The sequence below is a fragment of the Pistacia vera genome, unplaced genomic scaffold, assembly GCF_008641045.1.
Source record: "Pistacia vera cultivar Batoury unplaced genomic scaffold, PisVer_v2 Contig108, whole genome shotgun sequence".
In the NCBI taxonomy this organism is placed as follows: domain Eukaryota; kingdom Viridiplantae; phylum Streptophyta; class Magnoliopsida; order Sapindales; family Anacardiaceae; genus Pistacia; species Pistacia vera.
The window spans coordinates 699,456-726,473 of NW_022195115.1; the positions used below are offsets into that span (position 1 = coordinate 699,456).

The following is a 27,018-nucleotide window of genomic DNA, read 5'->3' on the forward strand; positions in this document are numbered from 1 at the left end:
AGAATCTTATATTACTTGATAACTAAACATGGTAATCAAGTAATATAAGATGACATAACTCCAGTAATCTCATATAACCTCCAACCAAACGCCCTCTCTGTTGTATCCATAATTATAGGGGGTGAACATAAATAATAGGTCGAACCAGAATCGATAGATATTTGGACCGCTGGTTTCGGGTAGGAATTGGTACTGTATCATTCCAGTACTAGTTCCACCCATTGAAGGAATCGAAACCGACTTGAGAACCGTACAGTACAAACTAAGCAAGCAATTTGGACATGCCCAACCCAAAGCACACCAAACAAAAGCCCAAGGATCCTAGGCGAACAACAAAAAAGATTTTCAAAAGGCCCAAACAAAAAGCTAAGCCCTTACACAAAACATAAACAAAACTTTACCGGTGGTTTTTCAATTAAGCAATTAGGTTTTCTTTTCTGCATTTCTGGGAAAAATCAATTTTTTTTCAGTTTTCAATTTCGTGGTGACCTTCACTCCATCACTCCATCATCTTCATTTCGGTGTCTGAACGAAAAAAACTCAAAAAAAGAGACAACCGAGATTTCGATTAAACATTGAGTACGATAGTTCGTGTTCTCCTTCAGTCCCTCTGGTACTCCGTTTGCTTACTGATTTGAGTGGTTTGTGTTGCGTCATTGAAGTCAATCTCCATTTGCACTTTGCACATTTCCATTCACCAGAAGCCGAAGCCCGAAGGTATGACCTCTTCTAATTGTTTTCCGGCTTTCTATGAATGTTTATTGTTCACTTGCTTTAAAACCAGAGTTTAAAAGTGTTTGGACTGAATGAATTTCTGCTTAGGTGTGTGCAGCTTGGATTTTTTACGAAAGAGACAACGGAGAGGCTACATCTGCAGTTATAGTTCACTTGATTCTACACCTGTAGTTTATAAGGTAATTTTTTAGATTTTGGTGTCTGTCTGTTGAATCTACATCTGGGTGAATGTCAAGGCTTTCTCTAGGCAAGAGTTATTTTGGGTGCCTTCTAATGATATAAGCATATATTAAAAAAATTATTTCAAATTTATTTTTCTTGCCTTTTGAGATGCAAAATCACTATTAACTTTTTGTATTCAAGTTTAGAAACCAAATCTTTTTCAATTGATAATTTAGCCAAATTATCAAATGTTTCTTGTGACATGGTTGAAGGTAGATAATGAATTGTTAAAAAGCTTATAGAATTTTCATCTTTGGAAAAATCTTAAACTTGTCTAATTGTATCTTTCTCAACTAATAAATCACATAAGCTAGTGTCTAAATTATTCCATTATGCTGAATCATAAATATTTTTAATAGTTGTTTCATCTTTATCATCAATATTTTCGTTATTGTCGATTGAAATATCTTCTAAATTTTCATGATATTCTTCACTAGTATTTGATGAATTTGAATTGTTATCTTTAAAAATTTCTTCACAATTTTCAATTGATTTTTCATTTAAATCTTCATTTGGTTTTTCTAGCATTTGGTGTTTCGTATTAATAACAAATCTATCAAGTGTACTTTTTGGGATTGAATTAGTTCTTCTATCCTTTTTTTTCTTACGTTCTTTAAATCCGGACTCATACTTTCTAGTAGACATTTCTAATCAAAGAATAAATAATTTAGAGCCCTTAATATTATTTTGCTGAAATAAAATAATTATAAAAACTGCAAGAAACTTAGCACCTGATTTGTGTTCTTTTGATTTTGTTTTCTGCTGATACTCTAAAATCTTATATTATTACCTTGTATAAAAATACGAATGTATATGACACATTCACTTGACCAAATATCACTTGTTAAACCCAAAAAAATAAAATAAAAAATCAAAGCTTGCACAAACAAACAACAATGTACTAGAAACAAAAAAGAATAAATTTTCGTCTATAAAGATGAGAAAACTGAGAGACGAGATGAGAAATCTGAGAGTAAAATGAGATAAGAAAGCTAAGAGCTAGAATTAAGAAAACTGAATTTTTTGAGTAAATTGAGGGATAGGTGATATAAGGGGTTGTCATTTGGGAGAGAGAGTAGATTGTGATTTGACATTTGAGAGATTGCAACCGACAACGTGTTTCAAAGGAAAAATAGAGCTGATAATTTGTATGTGTTTCAACAGAAAGACTTGAGAGAGATTGGCAGAAGGTTGGATTTGATGGGATATTATATACAGTGGTACTTTTGTAAATATATGTAAAAAGCTTATAACAAATTTGGGCAATTCTGGCCTTTTTTGGGGGCCCCTTGGGCCGGCCTGGATAGGAAATTATACAATAATGATATTTTTGTAAATATATTAAAAAAACTTATAACAAATTTGGGCCCCTTTTGGGTAGGGGTGTTCAAAAGAATCAGATTTCCAATCCGAAAAAATCAGATATTGGAAAATTCGGATCGGACTCGGATATCAATTTTGGAAGATCCGAATTTTTGGATCAAATACCGGATCGGCTCTGCAAAGAAACTGAATATTCGTATCCGATTCGGTTTTGTCCATAACTACAAGTTTTAAGAAGTTATATCAGGATCCTAGGTGAAAAGTGGTAAAGTACGTGGAATGTTTTGAAATACGATGATAACTTCTGGGTCAAAATGTAATGAAATGCTAATGTAGTAGGGGGTATTGAAGAGTAATGCAAAATTTTAGGGGGCAAATTGATATTTTCTATACAAATTCGGATCAAAATTGAATATTAGGTTTATCCAATCCGAATATTTGGATCAGATCAAAACTGGATCAGACGAAATCTAGATCGATTCGAATCAGGTTTCATCTTGATCCGAATTGCCGGATCGGATTAAAAAAATGCAAAATCGGACGTTGTACACCCCTACTTTTTGGCCCTATGTTTTGGGGGCCCTTGACTGAATGTAATTTTGTAGGATACTCGTGACTGGAAACGGAATCGGAACCTGAAATGTACGTTTCGGTTCCAGGAACCAGAATAGATCGGTTTTGATTCTAGTTCCTTATGCTAAGAATTGAAGAACCGATCGGTTTCGGTTCCTAGCAATTCTAACAGGTACCAAGAACCGCTCACCTCAATAGGAGACTGTCTGTCGTAAGGAATATTTCATTAGTTTTAACAGTAAAGAGGGTAACAGTGTAAATGACATTAATTTTTTTTAATTTATTAAAAACCTAAATCCTGATCCTACAAAAGAAAACCCAAACCCAAACCCATCACCGCGACACAGCCAAATCCCGAACGCCCAAACCCATCACTGTGACACAGCCAAATCCCCAACGCCCTTCTCGGCCTCCAAAACCACGTTCACTTGTCAGTTGTAGTTTCACCCACACAAGCCTCCCTAAGTGCTGAACTTCTCCTCCACCTCTCCTGTCTCAACTTTTGCGCCCCACATCTATAGAACCGGTCCACCCACTCGGTCGAAAAGCATAGTTAGGGCCAGCTTAAGTACTAGGCAAGTGAGGCACCTGGCTAGGGCCTCCAAAAAATAGGGCCAAAAGGCGGCCCGAATTTGTAATAAGTTTTTTGAATATATTTAGAAAAATATCATGATTATATAATTTCCTATCTAAGTCGGCCCAAGGGGCCTAAAAAAAGGCCAAAAGAGCCCAAATTTGTTATAAGCTTTTTACATATATTTACAAAAGTACCACTGTTATATAATTTCTAATGAAATCCAACCTTTTGTCTATTTTTGTCATATCTTTTACACATACAAATTGTCGACTCTATTTTTCTATTGAAACACATTACTGGCTGTAATCTCTCAAATGTCAAATCACAATCTCCTCTCTCCCAATTGACAACCCCTTATGTCACATCCCTCAATTTACTCAAAAAATTCAATTTTCTTAATTCTTACTCTTAAGCTTTCTCATCTCATTTTACTCATATTTCTCATCTCGTCTCTCAGCTTCCTTATCTCTATAGATGAAAATTTCTTCATTTTTTGGTTCTGGTAAGCTGTTGCTTGTTTGTGGAAGCTTTAATTTTTTTTTTTTTTATTTTATTTATTTTTTTGGGTTTAGCAAGTGATATTTGGTCAAGCGAATGTGTCATATACATTCTTATTTTTATACAAGATAATAAAATAAGATTTTAGAGTATCACTAGAAAGCAAAATCAAAAGAGCATAAATCAGGTGCTAAAGTTCCTCGCATTTTTATAATTATTTTTATTTTAGTAAAATAATATTAAGGGCTCTAAATTATTTATTCTTTGAATGTAAATGTCTACTAGAAAGTCTGGATTTGAAAACGTATGAAAAAAAGAAGAATAGATGAACCGATTCAATCCAAAAAAGGTGCACTTGATAGATTTGTTATTAATACGAAACAATAAATGCTAGAAAAACCAAATTAAGATTTAAATGAAAAATCAATTGAAAATTGTGAAGAAATTTTTGAAGATAACAATTCAAATTCATCAAATACTATTGAAGAATATCTTTAAAATTTAGAAGAAGAAATCCCAACCGACAAGAATGAAAATATTAATGATAAAGATGAAACAACTATTAAAAATATTTATGATCCGGCGTAGTGAAATAATTTAAACATAAGATTACGTGATTTATTAGTTGAGAAATGTTCATTTAGACAAGTTTTAGATTTCCCAAGAGATGAAAATTCTAGATGCTTTTCTACAATTCATTATTTGTGTTCAATCATGTCACAAGAAATATTAGGTAATTTGGTTATATTATCAATTGAAAAAGATTTGATTTCTAAACTTATTTAATTAGTGATTTTCCATCTCAGAAAGAAAGAAAAATAAATCTGAAATAATTTTTTTAATATATGCTTATATTATTAGAAGACCGCAAAGTAATTATTGCCTAACATCATAAATGTTTTTGAGATGGCCCTAAGCACAGTGCTGCCTCCTCAGAGGTTTGGCCCTCACCCCTTAAACCCATGGAATCTTCTCCGGTGTGTGTTTTATTTTGCTTGCACAGTGTATGGGTTTTAACAATAAAGGAGGTGTTATTTTATTTTATTTTGTTCGGTATTGGGTTTGTTTGTTCCTTTATTATGATTTTTCTGGCGGCTGGTGAACTGGTACTGTTGTTATGCACTGGGAGAACGAGGGCTACATTAGGTTTTAAAGTAATCAATTATCCCACAACATAGCAATAGCCTAACTCTTAGTTTAGATTTTCAGATTTGATGTTCTATTGCTTAATCTTCTGGGTTTGGGTTGGAAACTTGGAGGAATCTAGAATCACTACTGAATATATTATATAGATTGATTAAGGAATTTCTGATTGTTTTGTGCTGTTGTTAACAATTTCATATATTTGGAATTAATTTTGGCTTATAAAAGTGCGTTATTACTATTTTCATGGGAAATAGATGATTAAATTTGTGGTTATTGTGATTTGGTTGTTGTATAACAGATACTAGAGTAACTTCAGGCACGATAAAAACAAGTTCTTTATCTACAATTTCATCAATGAAGGAAGAAGAAGTGAACCGGTGCCAGATTCAAGAATGGTACCCGAAGTTTAAATCTGTGTCCATTAAAACCCTGATTCACGAACTTCCAGAGTCTTTTGTTGAGTATCTTCTGGATGACTCTGGGCCTTTCGTCCTGCCTGCTTCTGTTTCAAACGATGATGCCCTTCCCAATAGAATCCATAATCCTTATGAGGAAGAAGACTATCAGGTATCCGAAGGATCTGGGGATGAAGCTGAGCCGTCATCTCCCCCTTCTTTTCCGGAACTAGAAGTAAAGATTAGGGAATCCATTGAATCCCTTGGCAGTGCAGTTTTTCCTAAGTTGAATTGGAGTGCACCAAAAGACTCCTCTTGGATTAGCACATCTGGGACACTTCGATGCGCTTCATTTAGTGAGATTGCACTCTTGCTAAGATCATCAGATTCATTGGTACATGATCTGTGTCATGCATACGATTCGTGTAGTGATAGAACCTTATCAAGACCCCAGAAGTTCTTTCTTGCTCTTCGCAAGTGGTATCCGTCTTTACGACCAGAGATGGATTTTCGATGCTTCGTATGGGGTCAATGCCTAGTTGGAATTTCTCAGCGTGAAGTCACAACATTTTATCCTGCTCTTTGTGAGAAGAAAGATGATCTAAAAGCATTGATTCTAGATTTTTTTTTTAACAACTTGAGAGAGAAATTTGAATCGGAAAATTACACATTTGATGTTTATGTTACGGAGGATGAGCGGGTAAAGGTTTTGGATTTTAATCCTTGGGGTGCATTTACACTGCCACTACTTTTTACCTGGGAGGAATTGGAGCAGAATCTTAGAGAAGAAAGCGATTCTGTGGCCTTCAGAATTGTGGAGAGCCAGTGTGGTGTTCGACCAGGTATAAAGACAGCCGTGCCATATGACTACTTGGATACCAGTGAAGGGAGTGGTTGGGATCAATTTCTTAGGAATGCTGATGTGGAGCTGCATCGACAAACCCGAGCACCTGAAGCAGGTGCTTGAGGATCCGATTTTTTTTTTTTTTTGAAAGTTTTGATGTACTAAGTTATGCTTGTTTTGTTTCATATTTTTCCTATAAATGACATCAGTTACTGGTTTATATTATACAGTCACTGAAGTATTGCTCCAAACAAAAAAAGTGCAGGGTAAATCTTTACTTGTTATAAACCTTTTCTCTCTCCTTGGTCCTTCCTTTCTTTGTTATTCCTCTGACTTGGGGGAACATTAATCCTTTAGACAATGGAAAATATATATTGACTGGCAAAATGACACTAAAATAGGGTATTCTTGTTTGCATTTTGAGATTTATGAAAGAATTTGTACAAGTAATTTGCATTATAGATATCATTCTAATGAAGTCCATTTATGTTTATTTCAGATATTTAGTATGCTTGTTTATTAGATTTTCCTCTGTGTGAGAAAGAAACTATATTTTCACACGAGATTTGAAGTGACAGTAATTCACTAAAATCATATTTTATGTCATCTGTTACTTGGTGATTCAATGTCTTCTAATATTTTATATTGGAGATGATGAATGATTTCATCAAATCAAAATAATATATGATAGAATTCCCAAATAAATTGTTATAAAGATTTTATTTCATGTGGCTTGAGACTCCTTGGAATTATTTAAAAAAAAAAAAAAAAAAAAAGCAGTCCCCATGTTGCTGTGAACATGTTTTGAATTTTATGTTTCTTGGGATTGTTAATTACTTCAGAATTAATCACTTTTGAGAATGCTATAAAAGTAATTATTAATTTACAAATAGAGAAGTTTATGTTTGTAAATTCCCACTTAGCACGAGAGTCACTGGACCAATTGTTCAAAATCACCGACTATTTCAACCGTTTAAACAACTTAAAGCACTTCTAATATCACTGACTATATCAACCGTTACAAATTGGATATTAAGATATATATTACTAGGAAACCTTGAGGTAAACCTAGGTTAGGTTTAGGCAAACATATGTAGGCTTATGTATTATATGCTTTATCCGAAAAAACTGCATCGAAATTGTGTACGACGTACGTGTAATACGCTTCTGATTTTTTTAACAATTTTTTTTTTTAGTGAATGACCGTCATCAAATTTGGACGACCGTTCACTCACATGGACGCCCGTCCATATATATGGACGGGGGCCATATACCAGGGACGGACGTCCCCAATTAAAGGACGCTCGTCTATAAGTAAAATGGAATACTTTTTTTTTTAAAAAATTAGGGACGACCGTCCCTTCATTTTGGACGAGCGTCCTTATTCAAAATATGAAAATAAAAAAGAAAAAAATTTGGGGACGGTGTCATACATTTGTAGGACGACCTAAGTTGGACGGCGTCCATTAGGAATGGACGCCCGTCATATCTGAAAAAAAAAAAAAAAAAAAAAAACTCTAAACACCTTTCTTCTTCGCTCTTCTTCTCGTCTTCATTCCCCATCTCCTCTCTTTTCTTCGTCTTCATTCCCACACCTCACCTTCCTGAACATTAGTACCTCGGATACAATCCAGCAGCTTGATAACTATATTCTTCTGTATGAAGGAGTCCATTGTATGAAGCCAAAATCATACCATTTGGTGCTGTTGGCGAAGATGATTTTGCTCAATTAAGCTTGATAACTATATTCTTCAGTTCATCACTATCACTGTTAAAAATTATTAGTTCCCACGAGATATTTATTACTTGCATTTACCTATGGCTTTGTTTATGAATCATTGTGTTTTTTTCATATTTATCGCACCTTTTCACTTGCCTCCATGGAACTTTATTGCATAGTCGTTATTTTCAGGTAGTTTTTGATTATGATGACCAAAAGAAGATCCCTTTTTTCGGGTCAGGAATAGAAGAAAAGACAAATGAGACAGTGAAGTTGAGGTATATAATCAGTTAGAGCCCATTTCCTTTTTCCGGTTATCAAATATTTCTCAAAAATCATGTGATCATGTAGGAGTGATACGACAGGCGAGGTGGCAAACCGCCAGTCCACATACCATATTGTATACCAAAAGTTCCAGGCCCTCAAAGTTCTATTATTATTTTGGAAAACCAATTCAAACACAAGGTATATATGCTCCTTTCATTTCCTACCCTTACATAATTATGTTCATCAAACAATATAAATTTCACTGTTAATTTGTTTTGAGGGAGGGGAGTGAATTAAGAGACGGGAAGAAGGCTCAGGAATTGTATTTAGAAGTGAAATCAGAAGTTGAGAAATGCCTTGCTTATTTAAGGGAAAAAGAGAGAAAGATCCTTACAGGATATATTGGTCGTTTTATTCACCAGGCCACTCAGGCTTTACCCACGTTTGAGCTTTGATATGAAGGACCTCTTCATACCATGGGTACAGGAACTTTCCAAGCACGATTCAGCCTAGAGCAAAGGGGATTTTCTAATTTTATCTCAACCTCCATACATTGTATCTAAGCATGTTGTGCCTACTTATTACAATTTTAAGTTCAGTTCCAGTCGAGAGATGAAAGAGGTCAGTGCTACAAAAATCAATTTCATTAGGAAGCCGGTGAATAATGGAAAGCAAAGAGTTAGTGCCTGATGATAAGCTCAGCCCTAAGATGGAGTATTCCATTTATGAAGTAAAGATGTCTACAGCCATGAAGGAGGTCCATTGTATGGCAAATAAGTTCCTGTACCCACTGCCTTTCCTCGGTGAAGGTATAGTTCCTGTATTTGCTAACAAACTCCCAGTTGGCTTGACCGTGCCGCAAACTTTAATCCACAGCAAAAATCATTGGTCCCTTCTCCTGCATCCCCAGAAACAGCCAAAACAATGAAAAGAGCTTTGCTGGTCCATGTTGCACTGAGTAGACAGAAGAGCCCTTGTCCACCCAAGTGGAATGCCTAAGAATACATTATGGGCCATGTTGATACTGGTAAAACAAGCTCTGGCTTGTATCCGAGGTACTAATGTTCAGGAAGGTGAGGCTGGGGGAATGAAGACGAAGAAAAAGAGAGGAGATGGGGAATGAAGACGAAGAAGAAGAGCGAAGAAGAAAGGTGTTTAGAATGTTTTTTTTTTTTTTTTTTTAAAGTATGGACGGGCGTCTATTAGGAATGGACGAATGGACGCCTGTCCAAACTTAATGGACGGCCGTCCATTCCTAATGGACGCCCGTCCAAACTTAAGGGACGACCGTCCAAAATGTATGGACGGCCGTCCCCAAATTTTTTTCTTTTTTTATTTTCATATTTTGAATAAGGGACGCCCATCCAAAATGAAGGGACGGCCGTCCCTAATTTTTATAAAAAAATTTTATTCTATTTTACTTATGGACAGGTGTCCTTTAATTGGGGACCCCCGTCCATATAATATGGACGAGTGTCCATGTGAGTGAACGGCCGTCCAAATTTGATGGATGATCGTTCACTAAAAAAAAATTGTTAAAAAAATCAGAAGCGTGTTACACGTAGGCCAGTACACAATTTCGGTGCAGTTTTTTTGGTGTCCCTAGCTTTATTGATTATATTTTACTGATACCTTGAAGTAAAGGTAGTTGAGATTTAACCACCTTTGGATAACCAGGTAGGACGATAAAAACTTTTAGGTTTATTATTCAAGAGGTTTTGAGTTTAATATCCTTCGATTGTTAATGAAAGTGATCATTGGAGGGTTTATTCAATTGTTAACTTTAAAACCTTAGAAGATTAGTTAAGGTAATGAAGCTATATGTTAACTGTTAAGCAAGGATAGAAGTTTAATGGCAAATTTTTTCCCACTCTAGGGACCTTCGCTTGCTACTTATGCCTCAAAACAACACCACCAACTCTCACACTTTTGAGGTATTACTAAAATAACAAAAGGTAAAATATTCATGCATAAACGTGTAGCTCATATCTTTGACTAAATTAAAAACTCTGGAAATGACGAGTATGTGTTTGACTTTAATCATAGTGAAAAGCTTATTTTTTACAGCCTAAAAATCACTTATAAGAAGGCCCATAAAACATTATTGCCTCCCTGTCCTGCATCATTTTGTGCTCATCATTACTCTGATATGTAATGTAATACACGGCGTTTAGATAAGAAATATGTAATAAACGTCCACTGTCCGAGTTCCATACAACGCCAAAAGGCCCAAAACATTTCTTCCCAAACCATAACAAATGTCCTGATGATATTACAAAAAAAAGGATAAAAAAATTTCATCAACAAATATCAATATCAATGCAACCTCGTAAGTTCTTCAACTCTCTTACAAAGCTCCTCTACTGATACATTCATTGTCTTGGATATTTCATCCATCCGACTACGGCTCAGGTCAAGGAATGACTCAATTAAATCACCATCCAGGAAATTTTTGGCATCCACTGTTTTCTTCTCATTGTTAAATGATCTCCATTGCTCATGATTCAACCCTCCAACACCCTTTATCACCTTCCTTAAGTTTGATTGCAGCTTCTCTAGGAAAAGGTACGCCTCATGAGGAAGTGAAGCAATAACCCCAATAACGCCATTCACAGTGCCAAATATAACGGTGGGAATCTGACCCACATCAGAATCTGGCAACCGCATCACAAGGGATCCATGCCGAAATCGATTCACAAATTCTCCAAGGTGGAATTCACCAACCACTTCGAGGCGGCCCCGTTCCTCATCAGTGGCACCTTCACTATTCTTCCTAACTGTGAAGAGGTTAAAGTTGTTTTCAGCACCAAGGTATATGTCATCGTCAAGAATTTCAACAGCCGACATCCAATTTGCATTGTAGTCACGAGCCCGTTCCTCAATGGCACCTTCTTCATGCTGAAAATTATCAAATTTTTAGCTAATCAGTAAGAAAACAGACCTACTTTATGCAGCAAATATGAAAAATAATTTCTTGATCACAATAACAAATAAGAACAGTATCAAGTAGAAAATAATTAAAAGGTATGTAAAGTGGAATGCATTTGAGGATTAATAAAGTACCTTGTAGATTAACAAGGAAATGGACTTCATCAAATCACCAACAACAATGAAATCTCCACGAGTTTGCACATAGAGGGCGAGTATGTGACCATGATGTCCGCATTCAGATTGCAACTCCCGACTACCATCATCTCGGAGCATCCACTTGTATAACTGGATTTTTTGATTGATAGCAGCAAGCAATTTGCCATTGAAGGCATTCAATGAATAAACTGCTCCCTTAGTTTCCTTCTCCGCAATCAGCTGTAACTTACCATCTTCCACTATGAAAACCAATATCCTCCCCTACACAGAGAAAAGACACAATTGAAATAGGAACATTGCTACAATGTGTCAATCTCAAACTGAAAACAAAGATAACCTGCATCTAGTTTACCTTGGTAGGCTCATTTTCTTCCGGCAGAACATAGGCAGTCCCAACACAGTAATAAACATTACTATCATCAGAGAAGGAGCAACTGAGGATGGAGCAACCATACTCGAATGTGTCAAGGGGGTAAGTTGATATGAACTCAAATGTTTGGTCGTCTAACAAGCGGATGAAGTGCATTTCAGATTCTTCTGCACTAGACTGGTTCTTCAAACTACAGATAGCAAAAGTCCGGGAATGCTCTTGATGACAGATACGGCGTGCATGCTCCCCAAGAGGTATAGAACGGATATGAAGCTTCTGGATATCATCAATTGTGCCAATAGTAAGCTCACCTTCTTTTGCAATTGCAAGGCTGTTGATAAAAAAAACATTAATCAATGCCTCTTGAAATATATCTTCAGAAGTAAGATAAACTGAGAAGCAATCGGCTTGGTCATGTTTCAAATATACTCTTTGGATAATATTCATCTAGAAAACAGTCAATCAGAATGTGTTTTTGATGTCCTAGTTTATTGCATGTTAAAAAGATATTGGCCTGCTTCTTTATAAATTTAGAAGAAACTATTCCTTTTAGCATGGAAATAATACAAGCATTTGGTAGTAAAGTGCAGAATATAAAGGTGCCAGACCCAATTAATGAAGGAGCTCATAGTAATAAATAAATTAGTTCACAAAAACTGAATTTACAGATCTATTCTAGTTCATAAAAAATCAAAACTAAGGATCTCTCAACATGTTTTTTTTATTTTTTTGGCCATATTTTGTGGTACAATAAACAATAGGATATCAGGAAATTAGCATCTTGTAAACTTTATGGTTATTCTTGCGTACTAACTTCACATCAATCATATCTTCACACAGAAACAGAGAACCATTCATTACCAGGTATGGCATAAATATAAGAAAACCAATTTGAACAGTAACATCCCATTAATTGTTCATGAAGACAAGATATGCCAGAATAATATACAATTATGGGATGCATTCTTTTCCAGATTACCGAAAAATTAAGTTGCGAGTAAAGTTTCTTATAATCAGATGCTAACTTCACACCACCCAAGCACATACAGACTAAGATAAAGACTTGACGTCTAGCTTTGTGCAACATTACAAATTAGCCCCAATTAGTCCATCTTAATGAATTTGTATAAATGGGATAACTAAATAATGATCATCCTCATAATATAATAATGTTTTCTACATGTAAATTAAATCAGAGTCACTTTAAGAATACTAAACTGTTCAGTCTACATGGCTCAGCCAGTAAATGAAGGATGCAGGAAAGCGTACCTGTCTGGAAAAGCAGCAGAGTTAAAAGGGCACATATGACTGACTTCTTTCAAATTTACATTACTATAAAGTAGCTTTTTGTTACTGCTATAAATCACAGTCGGCCTATCTGATGCAGCGAATACATGAGTGGTACTCTTGGATGAGAAAGTACGGAGTGTAATAGGTTGGGTTCCCAGAGACACCTTTTTCCTATCCGCCAACTCACCGGTATTCATGTTCAACAAAAAATTTAAAAGATGACCATCTCCAAGTGCACATAACAAGTAAGATATCTGAAAAGCAATTGCAAGAGACATATATTTAGTAGCGAGAAATAGCAAAAATGGAAACATTATACCAACAAAGCAAAAATGAAAGCACCAGACAATTTACTTCATATCCACCATCCAAATTCTAAGCTAAAAATTTGATCTCATATTCATTCTTAACTGAATGTCTGTGATGACCACATTTTTGGTGATTTTCAAGCAAAGATTCATCTTAATATGATGCATGAAACTAGTTCTTCAGACATGCCACATTTTTCTATTAAAATGTGGAAGTCTGATCATAACAAAAATGAAAGTTGTAAATTGAAGAAACCTCAAGCACAAGCATACCCCTTCAAATGCACATAGAAGAACAGATCGAGGTATAATTTCTCCTCCCAAATGCTCCTTAGTGATCAGATTTAGGTCAGGAAGTGAAAATATCCTAACACTTATATCTGTCCACATTCCAACTGCAGCTATCTGACTATAGTTGGGGTTTTCACCGATTGGATTAATGTCAAGGCATGATATCTCATACTCCAGTTGTGCATGTTTTACTTCTGTCAATGTTCCCTCACCAATTTCTAAATAAACCAAATGCCCACCTCCAGTTGCCAGTAAAACCTGTCACAAGCAGCAGTGCAACAAATATGTCAGTTACTGAAACTACAACATGCAAAACTGGATGTTAATGTGGAAAATATCCAATAGGCAGTTGATGCATCCAGAATTTTTAACAGATGGACTAGCTACATCATTGAATAAATGAAAATGGTAAAGGTTTTCCGTTCCTTTTTATTAAAAAACAAAAAAGAAATTAATGTATTTATTATTTTCTTTTACCTAGAAGTCAGTTTCTAAAATATTTTTAAGAAAATGTGAGAACTGCCAAAAGATATATACTGCCAATCAATTGACTCAGGTTAAAAATCATATACAGAAAAATCAACTGAAAAAAATATTGATACATGATTATTTTTATTTTGTGTTTTGTTTACTTAATTTGATTTCTAATAATAATTCATTTTCTTTATATTTTATTATATTTGTATTTGCAACAAAAAATTTCATTTATTCAGTGGAATTGTTAAATAACATTACCGAGTAAATAGAACAATTTAAAGACACATGCAAATAAAATAAGGATGTGCAATATCACATTTGTCCCAGAATCAGCGAGACCAAACATACATTTATAAACAGAATGAGGATGGAAACAAACCTGAGTAGCATTAGCAGTTGCAACATTAACTGAATATCCAGCTGGAGCTTTCCATTCAGTACGCAGCTCCCTAGATGTCGAACTTACAAGTCTTACAGAGCAAGAAGTAACCTGTCCAGGTAGTTTGATTAGCCAGTGCTTACTAAAATTATACTTGTCATTTATTAAAAACAGTGTAAACCTATAATTATATGAAACAATTTCACAAGCCAGTTGCAGAACCTGAAAAAGAATTAAGCTAATGAAAGAAGACTTAGCAAAAGAATGCCTTGCATAATATCAAAAATTACAATAAAATAACCTAAAAATATTAAAACAATACGATAACATTGAAGAGAAAAATAGCAGCATCATGATCACTAAAACAAACCACCACCATAATATTAGTTACAGCAGATAATTTCTATGATTTTTCATGTTCAATAACAAGAGGATCTCAAATCTTTTCAAGTTACGCTTATCCAATTAATGTTTAGCAGCAATGTGGTAATCTCTACAACAACTGCGCGTGCGAGAGAGAGAGAAAGACACACACACACACACAAAAAAATTGAACTCAATAATAAGTTTCCAGGAGGTTCATTCCTGTTGGTAAATAAAAGATAGGAGATTAATGCCCTTTCACCACAGCCCCAAGCCTATTAGATAATATAAGAATATTAAGCTTGATACAAAATGTGGTGATCAGATTGATTTTTTTTCAATTTTTGTAAAATTTTAATTTTTACCTTTTCCTTGATAGGCAATATAATAGACGTATTAACTTTACGAGGTTACAAAAGACCAGGTCATTATTCGAAGCACCACATTATTTACTTCTTACTTTTTTCTATATAACCAATTACATTAATAAACATTGCTCTTTGTTTCTTCCTACAGCAAAACAACTCTGAATGTTAATTAACCACATTGTGCACTTAAAACCTAAAATTCAATACTTGGCCCTTTATGTGCATTTAATACACAATTTAACACCTAAGAATTCATCAACCAACTGTGTATAGGTGAAAATATATATATATATTCAACTTCTTGGTTAAAAAATTACACATATACATATGTATAGGCAGTTAAAATTACACAATTGAAAACAATATTTCACTATTTAATTACTTAATCTTTAACTTCTTTTTTATTATTTTTTCCCACTTTTTCATGTTGCATATCAAATTCTCACAACTCTAGATGCATACATTCAATCCCTCGGATAACAAATTATACATATGTATAGGTGGCTATTATTACACAATATATATCAATATTTCAGTATCTAATTACTAAATGTTTTACATTTTTATTAATTTTCCCCACCTTTTAATTTTGCATTCAGCCTTCACTACGACCACCAAATAATTACAGCCACAGCCACAACCACATCACAGATAATGATTAACCTCAAAACCTCAACAACTATACAATCATCGCCATCACCGGCACCACCATCATTATTTCCATTATTGTTATCACTACACAAACCAGAACTCATCACAGCTTCCAGTACCAAAATCGGCCGCCATAACTACTATTATTACTCCAAACAGCCACTATCGCCACCATCATAGTGTCCTCATATTTTTTATCACAACTTTTCAAATCTCAATTGTTATAATAACAAAGGGTCCGTTTGTTTTATTATTTCATACCCTATTCCCAAAATACTTGGTTTAATTATTTAGGAAATACTATTATATTTTATTTAATTACTTTTAGACCCCTTAAGTTTATTAATTTAATTAAACACCCCCAGAAAAAAAGTTTAAAAACTAACAAAAACAACCCCACCCACAGATTCCGACAACCACCGTCGGTGGTAACCGGAATCTGTCACAACAGTGTAGAAATGATCGGAAATGGCCGGTAATTTGTCGATCTGGCCGGAGAAGGCCAGATCTGACGGCCAAAGAAATGGCCGTCGTTGACCGACAATGATGGCCATATCTTTGGCCGTCGCTGACGGTCAGATCTGGACTTTTGCAGCCGTCTGGCCGTAGGTCTGGCCTTTTCTGGCCAAATCCGTGATGGATCTGGCCGGAAAAGGCCAGATCGACGCACGACCGGCCAGATCCGACCGGTCTGCATCGTAACGCCATTTTCCTGCCAGATTCCGGCGATGGTGGCTGGAATTTGGCACTGTGGGTGGGTGGAGGTGTTTTTGCCATTTTACAAAATTTTTATATATTGGGTTGTTTAGTTAAATTAGCAAACCTAGGGGGTTTTTTTGTTAATTTTTAAATTTTACCTCGTAATAATCACTCTATTCAACTATCCAATATTATTCCCAAAATCCTATCCAAAATAACAAACCAAACGGATCCAAAAAGTTCAAACTATTTTTTATCTCCACATTTTAACGCTGATAGGTCCCCTGAAATTTATAGTTTTCAGCTTTAAGAAATTTTTAACAAAGAAAACCTACTCTCGTGATTAACAGCCATTTCTCATGCAAGACCATGTAATTATGACTAATGCATAAAAGCATGCCTCTGAGACAGCACCAATACTGCTTATTCTGCTAATAGAATTGGTTCCTAATGTCCCCATCTCATGATCAAATCAAAGAGTAGATCAATACATTTGTAGCAAATACAATCTTTAATTCAGGTCAACTTATAGAAAAAGATTGTATGAATTTAACATTCATAAAAGGAAGAATACATAAGGATAAAAAAAATAGGTAACAAAACAAACCTGAACAAGCTGATTGAAAACAGCATCATGGCAAAACAAAGTCTGTGCTTGAGAACAAAAACCCTCTATCTCAGTTTCTTCCAGCTCATCCTCAAGATTCATTGCCAAAATTCGTGTTTCACTGATAAAACTCACCACCAGGAAGGTATCAAATGGATCATCAGTAGATGATCTCAATGACCACATCCCTTTAATACCTTGCAATTCTACCGATGCCTACAACGTCGCATGTATATAAACCAACAAGTGAATTTTTTGACTTGAGAATAGTACTTCACATAATCCTAGAAATAAATGGAAATCTTTTATATTTGAGATACCTGTTCGTTTATTCCAATTCCGTTTCGAACTATGCGAAGAGAACCATCCTTGTAAGCTCCAGAACAAGTTACAACCTGACCTTGGCCTTGCCTCTCAAGGTCAACCACACAGAAGTCAACAATGGGCCCCAAGTTGACATACCTTTCTAATACTTCAACATATGAACCTTTGGCATCAGGTTGTAGGTTTAGCTTTATAAGCTGTATCAGAACCATTTGAGTGTCAACATTTAATGTTGTAAATTCATCTTAAAATGCAATATCCTCAATCTTTACAACAAAGTGTGTTATTCAGCTCAAAGCTGCAAGACACAGCATGAGAATGATTGAAACTATTGATTTCAACTCTAAGGATTTTATGAATTTTTTTTAATTCAAATTTCATTAATAAAAGCACTTAAAAGTTAACATAAGTACTACAGAGTTTTCAACATATAAATCAAAAAAATAAACAATCATCAACAAATTATTTAAGTCCACCAAACCTGTGAATCTCCATAGCTTGAGCCAATATACACAAATGCATTATCCAAATATGATATAGTAGATGCGATAGATGTTTCCCCCAAAAGCTCAATTTTTAGTCCAGTAACCCTGAAGTATAAACGTTTATAACACAACCATAAGAGATCCTACTATATCAAACTGAACAAAGGTTAAAACTAAGCTTTGATTCATTTCTCTGGTACGAATTTTATTCAATTATGCCATTTTTTCTTTTTTTCGCATAGGAATTCAAGATATACTGCTTGAGAGTAAATATGAGACAGAAGATTGCATGACCACTTACTTCTCTTTCTCATGGGTTATAACCAGCAGGTGAAGAAGCCCAGCATGGTCACCAAGTAAATACCTAGAGCCATCAGCATCAACTCTTCCATAGGCTTTCGTGATAGACTAGTTTATCAAAATGACGAAGGAAATAAGCAAAAACACATTTATAAGCAACTGCAACTTCCAATTCTTCATAAATGACAAAGCAGCACCGCACAAAACTGGCTGTAAGTCCAGAAGTAACTTACAGGTCTGATCGGAATTGCTTTAAAAGTATTAGCACTACAATAGACAATTGTTTCTTCTCCAATTATGAGGACACCACAGAGAGGTGGGGGTACTGGTATCAACAAATCAGCTCCATTGTCCAAATTATTCTGGGACCAAGGGCCCTCAGCAAAATCTTTATCCTTCAGAGCAACCTCATATGTTTTGACATGACGAGCATCTTTGTTATCCTACAAAGACGACAATGCAATGATAATACCATTTAAACTATTCTGTCAAATATACTTTTACTACAATACACAAAGAATATCCTTGCACAATCCAGTAAAATGATTAAACATTTACACTAGACATACATATCTCACAATCAATCTAGTAAGAAAACTTGCAAAATGATAGTATACCAAAAGAAGGTGCTTCTCTGACACTCCAGAATGATGTGGAATTGAATCTGAAGAAACTATAAGTTTCAGTAATAAAACTAATAAGGATCGCTTCTTATATGCAAAAGAAATAGTTCACACAAGCATGAGGGTAGCCAGACACATTCAACTTTTCACTTAAGGTATGTCTCAATTTTTTGTAATTTCGCCTCGTCAATAAAATCATCTTATATTGGGAATGTTGGCAACCTCTTTTCAACTTTGAAAGGTCTAGATGTAAATCCACCACAAAGGCAATATCAATAAAACTAGAACTATTAATCAGAGCTATAGATTTAAAAAGAATAAAAGTAACAATTCCTTAACAAACGTAAGGATGCATCAAAAAAGTTAGGGACCTGGTAGAGCACTACAATTGTTGGTCTTGAACAACCATAAAGAAACTTGATATCCAAAACCTGAAGCTCCTCAAGCCTGAAAAGAAGATAACATCGACAATGTTACACTTGGTGTTATATTTTGGCTATATAAGTAAAGCATAAAATATCTGTTTCACTGACAATAAAACACCCTCACAGGGAGGAATGAAATTGGTGTATATCAAAAGATGGAATTCCTATGTCAGCAATCTTTATGGTTATACTCAATGACCCTTTTATTCAAATGTTACATCCAACTTCGGTACAAGTTTTCAAGGGCTGAACTGTGAGGATGTCAATACACCTCCCTAACAACATAAAGTTTGGTAGGCTTGAATCTGATCCAACCAGGTACCCAAACTGATTTAGAGGTGCACTAGCATTTTAAAGCCACAATCATAGAGAATGAGTTGATATTTCCCAACCCAAACTGTATGTTTTTCTCTATTAAACAATATGTGAACATTATGACGTATATATGCATACTGAGACACAGTTGATGAATATGTATGAGAAACAAAAAAAGAAAAAATACCAGGTAATGAAGACAAGCTGTCACAACCACAATGTTGTCATAAAACAAAAAATTATCAATAAGAGAGCATTCAAAATTCAAAATCACAAACAACCATCAATCCAATCAGGATAAATGAAGAAGATGAGTTCCTCTATATTCATTTGTGTATTAAGTTCAAAGTGATGCCCAAGATGGATCTCAATCACATAACAATTACAAATTCATTAATCAACCAGCACAAAGTTCAAATTAACCACTTCATTGAACTAGAGAAAAGCCTACTTAAATCAGTATTTTAAAGGTGAAAAGGGAGTTGTATTTGAGAATGCAACAAAAGGCACTGTTTGGCTCTAGGTCAGACAAACATGCTGAAACATGAATAGGGCAATGAATGCCATTATTGACTTATCTTTTTATCACATTCCAAAACACATGCAATTGATACAAGAACATTGGACCTCCATCAAGGGCTTTGTACAGTTGAATTTTCTCAACTTCCTAAAGTCCTAGTTGCAAGAACAATACTACCAAAACTAATGTAAAATAACTACATTGAGATGCTCTTGAACCTTACTGTCTATAGCAATTGTTCAAATATCTCTTGAACCTTACCGTCTATAGCAATTGTTCAAATATCAAACTAGGAACAAAAAGGGAAAAAAAATCCACTTCTCAAGGAAATGCCACAAAAGATAAGCCAAAATCCATAATAAATCTGCATAGGAATAGAGAATATGGTGAACATATAAACTATGCAGCCCAAGGAGACGTGCATTTAAGTGTCGAAAATAACATTCAACACAACGGATGTTATATCATAGCTGAAGTTTCAAAGGACTCAAGGAATACCTAATATTAAAGGCTTCCTTTAGCTGTCCTTTACTATCAAAAGGAATAACCTGACAAAACAACAAATACGAAAGTTAGTCTTTAAAAGAATTGATTGATAGCAAATGCAGGAAATTTTTTGAACATTAAAAGTGAAAATTAACACACAACACACACAATCTCATCACACACAGAAAAAGTAGAGGAATGCACATCAAACTACATACCTTAAACAACCCATCATACAAATGGAGTCCAATTAATCTACAATCAGGATCAATTATGCCAATCTGCAGCCAAGGGAAAAGGAAGGATAGAAGATAAAAGATTAAGTGCGATAACCTTTGCCGAAACTTTCAATTTAACTTAGCAAGGTAAATATTACAACCATGTCTCAAGAGAAATGGCAGCAAAAAAATAATTGAAACCACCACAACAATTCATGAAGAGAGTTATTACCTGACCATTATCTGTAGGACGGCCTATACGATCAGAGACATCCCCCATTGCTCTACATGACAAACGCATAACTCCATTAGTACAAGAACGTTATAAGTTAATGATATAAATAAATAACAAAAATTTCAGAGATCTATCTAGGTTATTATACACAAACTCTTCATAACCCAGGATATTTCTTTTGCAGAGAGTGCATTTGCTAAAGTTCAAATTTACTATATCCTACTATAACAGCTTTATGAGAACTGGTTGTTTTTATTTGTGTAGCTCTTGAACCTTGTAATAAGCTCAGATGACTCAGCATCCCATTGGAGAACACAGAATTTGTATCTTTCGGTTGCAATAAATAGAAAATCCTGTGCTTCACCCTGATATGACAAAAATCATAAACAAAACCATGAACAGAATTTACATTACAATGCAACCATGTATAACTTAGAAACAACAAATAAATAAACAAATAACACTCACATGAGGGCGAAAAAGTTCAAGAGTTGCAATTCTTCCGTATATGGGTACATCCAACATAGGCTGCACAAGAACATTATTACTTATTTCCAATGCTCTCCATACAAGTTATAACCAGAACATAAATCTTAAAATAATAAATTCTTCTTTTTCTTCTTCTTGTACATTTAAGAAAGAAAGAAACCTAGGTCATGCTAGATTCAGACATAATATTGAATAGAAAATGGCATACATAGAAAGAAAACATGAAAAAAAAAATAATGTTGAAAATACCTGCAGTCCCTGAGGAGTAAGCAAATGTATTTCGATACGAGTGCATTTCCTGAAGCAAGATAGAAATAGGATTTATTAATACACTTCAATTACACAGAAAAAGGCTGTTTAACATTAAATTTGGCTTAAAAGCTTGAACTAAGAGAAAACCATACATATCGAAATAATTCTCAACAAAAGCAACACAAAAAAGCAATAAACACACAAAGAAGAACGCAATTCCTCTTAATCACACCAATACAGCTCCAATTAACAGGAAATAAATTACTATAATAGTCTAAATGAAACCCTAGCAGCAGAAACAACATTAGAAAGTGAAATCCGAAAAGAAAAAGTTGAAATGTCAAATAAAGAGCATGAAAAGAAGAAGAAGAAGGGGAGCCCTACGCGATAATGAGATTGAGCTCTTGAGGGCTAGTGAAATTGCCGACACAAGAGTGAGTAACATTGGTGGGCTTGTGAGCCGTAACGACGTAGTTCCATATGCTCATTTTGGTAGAGTTAGAAGAGAGTGCTTGTTGGAGCTGCAGCTTTTAATTTATCGGCTCTCTCTGGAATTTCTGAGGGTTTTCTTTTCTTTTCTTGTCTTGGGCTTCAGCTTGTATCTCACATTCTCACTACTCTCTGTTGGGTCTCTCTGCAAAGAGGTGCTGCCGCGCTGAACCTAGACAACCGCACACGTGTTTTTGGTTAAACAGAACGGGGTTTAATTTAACGTGAAGGGTTTTTTTTTTTCCGTAGAAGTTACTAGATATCCTCGAGGGTCCACTCGGTTCGGGTCATATAAGCGCATCTTGCTCTTTATTTTAAGGCCGAACGAATTACGCATATCTAAGGTTTGCCAAAATGATAAGTTAGTATCCAAAAAGTTTTAAAACAATAAACAGGTACCTTCTGTCATGTGCTGTTAGTGATTTCTGTTTGTTCATATTGAAAAGACTAAAATGCCCTTAAAAGTTTGATATTTTAGTTTTTTATAAATTTAAAAATTTCTAAAAAACCCCTTAGGTTTGCTAATTTAACTAAACACCCCTATATATAAAAAGTTTATTAAATGACAAAAACACCCCACCACCTATAGGCCAGATTCTGGCCACCACCGTCGGAATCTGGCTGGAAATTGCGTTACGACACAAACCTGTCGGATCTGTGTCGTAACGTGTTGATCTGACCTTTTCCGGCCAGATCTGGCCGTCGAGGCAGCAGATGGAGTTTTGCGGCCTCGACGGCCAGATCTGGCCTTTTCCAGCCATATCTATGGCTGATCTGGCCGGAAAAGGCCAGATCAACACGTTACGACACATATCCGAGGGGTCTGTGTCGTAACGCAATTTTTAGCCAGTTTCCGGCGGTGGTGGCTAGAATCTGGCACTGCAGGTGGTGGGGGTGTTTTTGTCATTTAACAAAATTTTTATATATGGGGGTGTTTAGTTAAATTAGCAAACCTAGGGGGTTTTTTAGAAATTTATAAAAACTAAAATATCAAACTTTCAAGGGCATTTTAGTCTTTTCACTGTTAACAAACAGAAATCACTAACAGCATATGACGGAAGGTACCTGTTTGTCGTTTCAAAACCTTTTGGGTACCAACTTGTCGTTACGGCAAATATTGGGTATGCGCAAGTCGTTTGGCCTTATTTTAAAGAGCATATTTCATATAAATAAAGAACATTTTTATTGATTTTTAAATATAAAGAACAAATTTTTTATTCAAATTCAATAAACTCTTTAAATTTTAGGAGGGAGAATATGATTTTTCAAGAAAGAAACTTAATAGGAGAGATAAATCATAAATAAAATGTATAGAAACTTACAATTTCTTACAATTTATTAAAATAGAGAGTAAAATTGGACTCTCTAAATGTGGAGACTCGAACTCACTCTTTAATTTTTATTTAAAGAATAAAGAATGCGTTGAACTCTTGTTTCTATGGGTAAACTCTTTATAATAAAGAGTTTATGTCATATAAAGAGTCTTTTGGAGATACTCTAAGATTACGGGAATCATCTTTGTTTAATTTTCAAGATTCTCTTATTTTGTTTACAAGTAATAAAATATTACAGATATTTTTTATTGCAAATAGTGTCTATTGTTGATAATATAAGGTGCGTTTAGATAATATAATGTTTTATTATAGGGATGTTATATTAATGGAAAAATGTATCACCTTAAAGATTACTGGGAATGTTTAGTGAAATGTGTTTGGTTGGTTCGAATAAATTGGTGAGTATGTTATATTTATATGTTTGGTTGAGAGGATAAATAGGTGAATATGTTATATAGATTACTAAATTGCCATTCTTTTTAAATAATATTAATATATTATCATTATTATTATTATTTGAATCATTTTATTAACCCTTTACATTTGAAATTTTGCTAAAAAAACCATAGCCATAAAAAACTTTAATTTATAGCAAAGTCACCCCCACCCACCCCAAGCCACTGTCAACAGCTAGCCACCACCGCTGGTTGCCGACAGTAGTTGACGGAATGGCACAAGACTAGCCGTCTATGGCCGATCGTGCGTCGGCAAAGCCATTTTCGGCCATGGATCACAGATCCATGACTGTTTCACGACCATAGAAACGGCTTTACCGGCGCACGACCGGCTAGATCTCGCTGATCATGCGCCATTACGACTACTGTCGTTGGCAACCGATAGTGGTCTTGGGTGTTTAGGGGTATTTTGTTAACTTTTAAACTTTTTTGTAGCTAGGGTGTTTTAGCTAAATTCTCAAATGTAGGGGGGCTGGGGTATATAAGTAATTGATCAACCGTACAAAGTGGAAAAACAAAAATTCAATCGGAAAATCAATTACCTTTTCGCTGAGATTTGGAAATAGATTATATCGTTTACATGTTGAAATAAAATATGTATAAAACGCAATCCATACAAGGATTCAGAATACGTTACCAACGTTTGGAGGCTCTTTCAAATATCTCTGATTTTGATCTCGCTTCCCGATTCAATATAAAATTGAACTCACATCGTCCACATAAAGACAATTCATAGAACCTTTGATCTATTTTGCTAGAATAATCAAAGACTTCAAGAATCCAAAAAAAATCAAAGAATAAAAATTCTTTGATTCAATCTATGAAAAAAGTGAGAGAGAGAGAGAGAAATGGTGGCTAGGGTTTTGTTTTAATTAAATAAGCTATAGTGCAATTTAATTAATAGCTTATTTAATTAAAACCTTATTCCACTTAGTAATAGTTATAGACTCCAACCCTAATCCACCCTTACAACCAAACACCCCTTAATAATATTTTTAAATTTAATTAATTAATTAATTATTATTATTATTATTAAAATCAATATATATATTAAAAATATATTAACATTTAATTAACAATAATAATCCATTTAAATATATGCGCACATATATTTAAATAAAATCTTACTAATTTTAATTTCAATATTAAATTGAATACATGCAATAATATCAGTAAATTTAATTGCACTGTGAGATTACTAAAATACCATTTGTCTTAAAAGATGAAAATACATATTTCACAAACTGATTCTTAAATTATTTTCTAAGTGTGTGACTCGTAGACTTCTTATCCTATCGGTAATGAGCAGTATCGCGATTAACACCAATTAATTGTCTCACTACACATAGACCAAGATTGACCCCTAGCAAGGCATCATGGCCATCCGATAGATTCGGATTTAGCGAAATAGCTACCTATCAACGATATAGTTATCGTGCAATCAAATCATTTAATCATTCGTTATCCCATTAAGGCTAAGGTACAGAAATAGCGTCAACCTTCGATATCCTCGATATCTTTGTATTCAGTTACTAGACCAATGACCGGAGTAATAAATTGGATTGAGCAACAACTCAATCCTACTATGGCCACAGATTTAGTGTCATTGTCATTTACTGAGAGTGATGAATCATTTGTCGATATACCATAGTCTTAATACACTTCTCGATGTGGCCAATCACTATCGTTCTAATAGTCTTGAATAGGACTCGGGCTAGTGTCAAACTACACCAATTGGTGCACAAGACGCTTCGGTGATCTCAAGTCTAAGGATCACATGCACCACCATCCGTTAGAGGATTTATTCCATAGACACTAGGGTTACCATCCATATGAAATCCTCTGGTGGGTTTGTCCAGTGAACTTGCCCATAATAAGCACCCATGTGTTGCACCAGGTTATCGATAAACAACCTTAACAAGTGAGACCAGTCACTATTTTTCGACAAGATCATTCAACACTATGATATCTTTACCGTATTATCTGTGTCCTTGGTTAGAATAATATTGGGGCTACAGACATTTCTAGAATGGCCACCATATGTGATCATAGGGTTCTCACTATTAAGATTTGAAACACTTGATACCCTCGTCATAGTTTTACCATCCTAAGGACATATATCAATACATATAACTATGATTTACATGATATAGCAGAAAATACCTTTATTGATAAATAAACATTATTATAAAGAGTCATTATTACAATAAGTGATTGGCTTTAGGGCACCTACTCTAACAGGGTAATGGTTATTTGGTAGACATTTGAGGATAATTGTGTCCGAAATGATATTTAATTAAGGGAAAAATAGGTATAAAAATCAGATTACTCGGTAATCTTTTAATAACACCTCCTGGGGAGGTATCGAATTACCCATTTCGTTACCAACAATAAACATTATTTGCAATAAAAGATATACGTAACATTTTATTACTTGCAAACCAAACAACAGAATCTTGCAAAATAAATGAAGATTACCCATGTTATCTTATATGACCCCAATCTAAACGTACCCATAGGGGGTAATCTCATTACCCCCAAGAGGTGTTATTAAAGATTACCGAGGTAATCTAATTTTTATACCTATTTTGCCCTTAATTAAACACCATTTTGGACACAGTTGCCCTCAAATGTCTACCAAATAACCATGACCCAAACCCCCTACATTTAAGAATTTAGCTAAAACACTCCAGCCACAAAAAAGTTTAAAAGTTAACAAAATACCCCCAACCACCCAAGACCATCGTCAGTCGCTATAATGGTGCACGACCGAAAACAGCCTTACAGGTGCACGATTGGCTAGATCCCGCCGGTTGCGCGCCATTATGGCAACTACCAATGGCTGCAGACGATGGTGGCTGGCTGTTGGTAGTGGCTT

The 27,018-nt window shown here is 34.8% G+C and overlaps 2 protein-coding genes across 3 annotated transcripts; one reads left to right on the forward strand and one right to left on the reverse strand.

Annotated features, from left to right (window-relative positions):
- Positions 1-410: 410 nt before the first annotated feature.
- Positions 411-6,709, forward strand: LOC116134017 (cell division cycle protein 123 homolog). Of its 2 annotated transcripts, none has more exons than XM_031419666.1 (3): positions 411-717; positions 823-914; positions 5,373-6,709. In XM_031419666.1, the coding sequence occupies exon 3, from the start codon at positions 5,429-5,431 to the stop codon at positions 6,434-6,436; it is 1,008 nt and encodes a 335-aa protein (XP_031275526.1). In that variant the 5' UTR covers positions 411-717; positions 823-914; positions 5,373-5,428; the 3' UTR covers positions 6,437-6,709. The 2 variants fall into 2 exon arrangements, with proteins under 2 accessions (XP_031275526.1, XP_031275528.1); XM_031419668.1 differs by having other exon boundaries at positions 833-914.
- A 3,624-nt stretch (positions 6,710-10,333) lies between these two features.
- LOC116133562 (DNA damage-binding protein 1a) lies at positions 10,334-22,528 on the reverse strand. Its single transcript, XM_031419257.1, has 19 exons — positions 22,247-22,528; positions 21,860-21,908; positions 21,590-21,649; positions 21,395-21,486; positions 21,119-21,170; positions 20,887-20,949; positions 20,681-20,730; positions 19,294-19,369; positions 18,533-18,742; positions 18,301-18,407; positions 17,996-18,104; positions 17,511-17,711; positions 17,191-17,406; positions 14,503-14,613; positions 13,629-13,904; positions 13,027-13,301; positions 11,740-12,088; positions 11,364-11,648; positions 10,334-11,198 (listed from the first exon to the last, which is right to left on the reverse strand). The coding sequence occupies exons 1-19, from the start codon at positions 22,348-22,350 to the stop codon at positions 10,617-10,619; spliced, it is 3,267 nt and encodes a 1,088-aa protein (XP_031275117.1). The 5' UTR covers positions 22,351-22,528; the 3' UTR covers positions 10,334-10,616.
- Positions 22,529-27,018: the final 4,490 nt, after the last annotated feature.

What these genes read in the sequence shown, in the direction of transcription:
- LOC116134017 (XM_031419666.1), top strand. Translation starts at nt 5,429, where the DNA reads ATGAAGGAAGAAGAAGTGAACCGGTGCCAGATTCAAGAATGGTACCCG.
- LOC116133562 (XM_031419257.1), bottom strand. Translation starts at nt 22,350, where the DNA reads ATGAGCATATGGAACTACGTCGTTACGGCTCACAAGCCCACCAATGTT. An exon ending in AAGAAAATGAGCCTACCAAG is followed by an intron (nt 11,649 to 11,739) that starts GTAAACTAGATG and finishes TTCTCTGTGTAG; the next exon opens with GGGAGGATATTGGTTTTCAT. An exon ending in TTTCCTTGTTAATCTACAAG is followed by an intron (nt 11,199 to 11,363) that starts GTACTTTATTAA and finishes GATAATTTTCAG; the next exon opens with CATGAAGAAGGTGCCATTGA.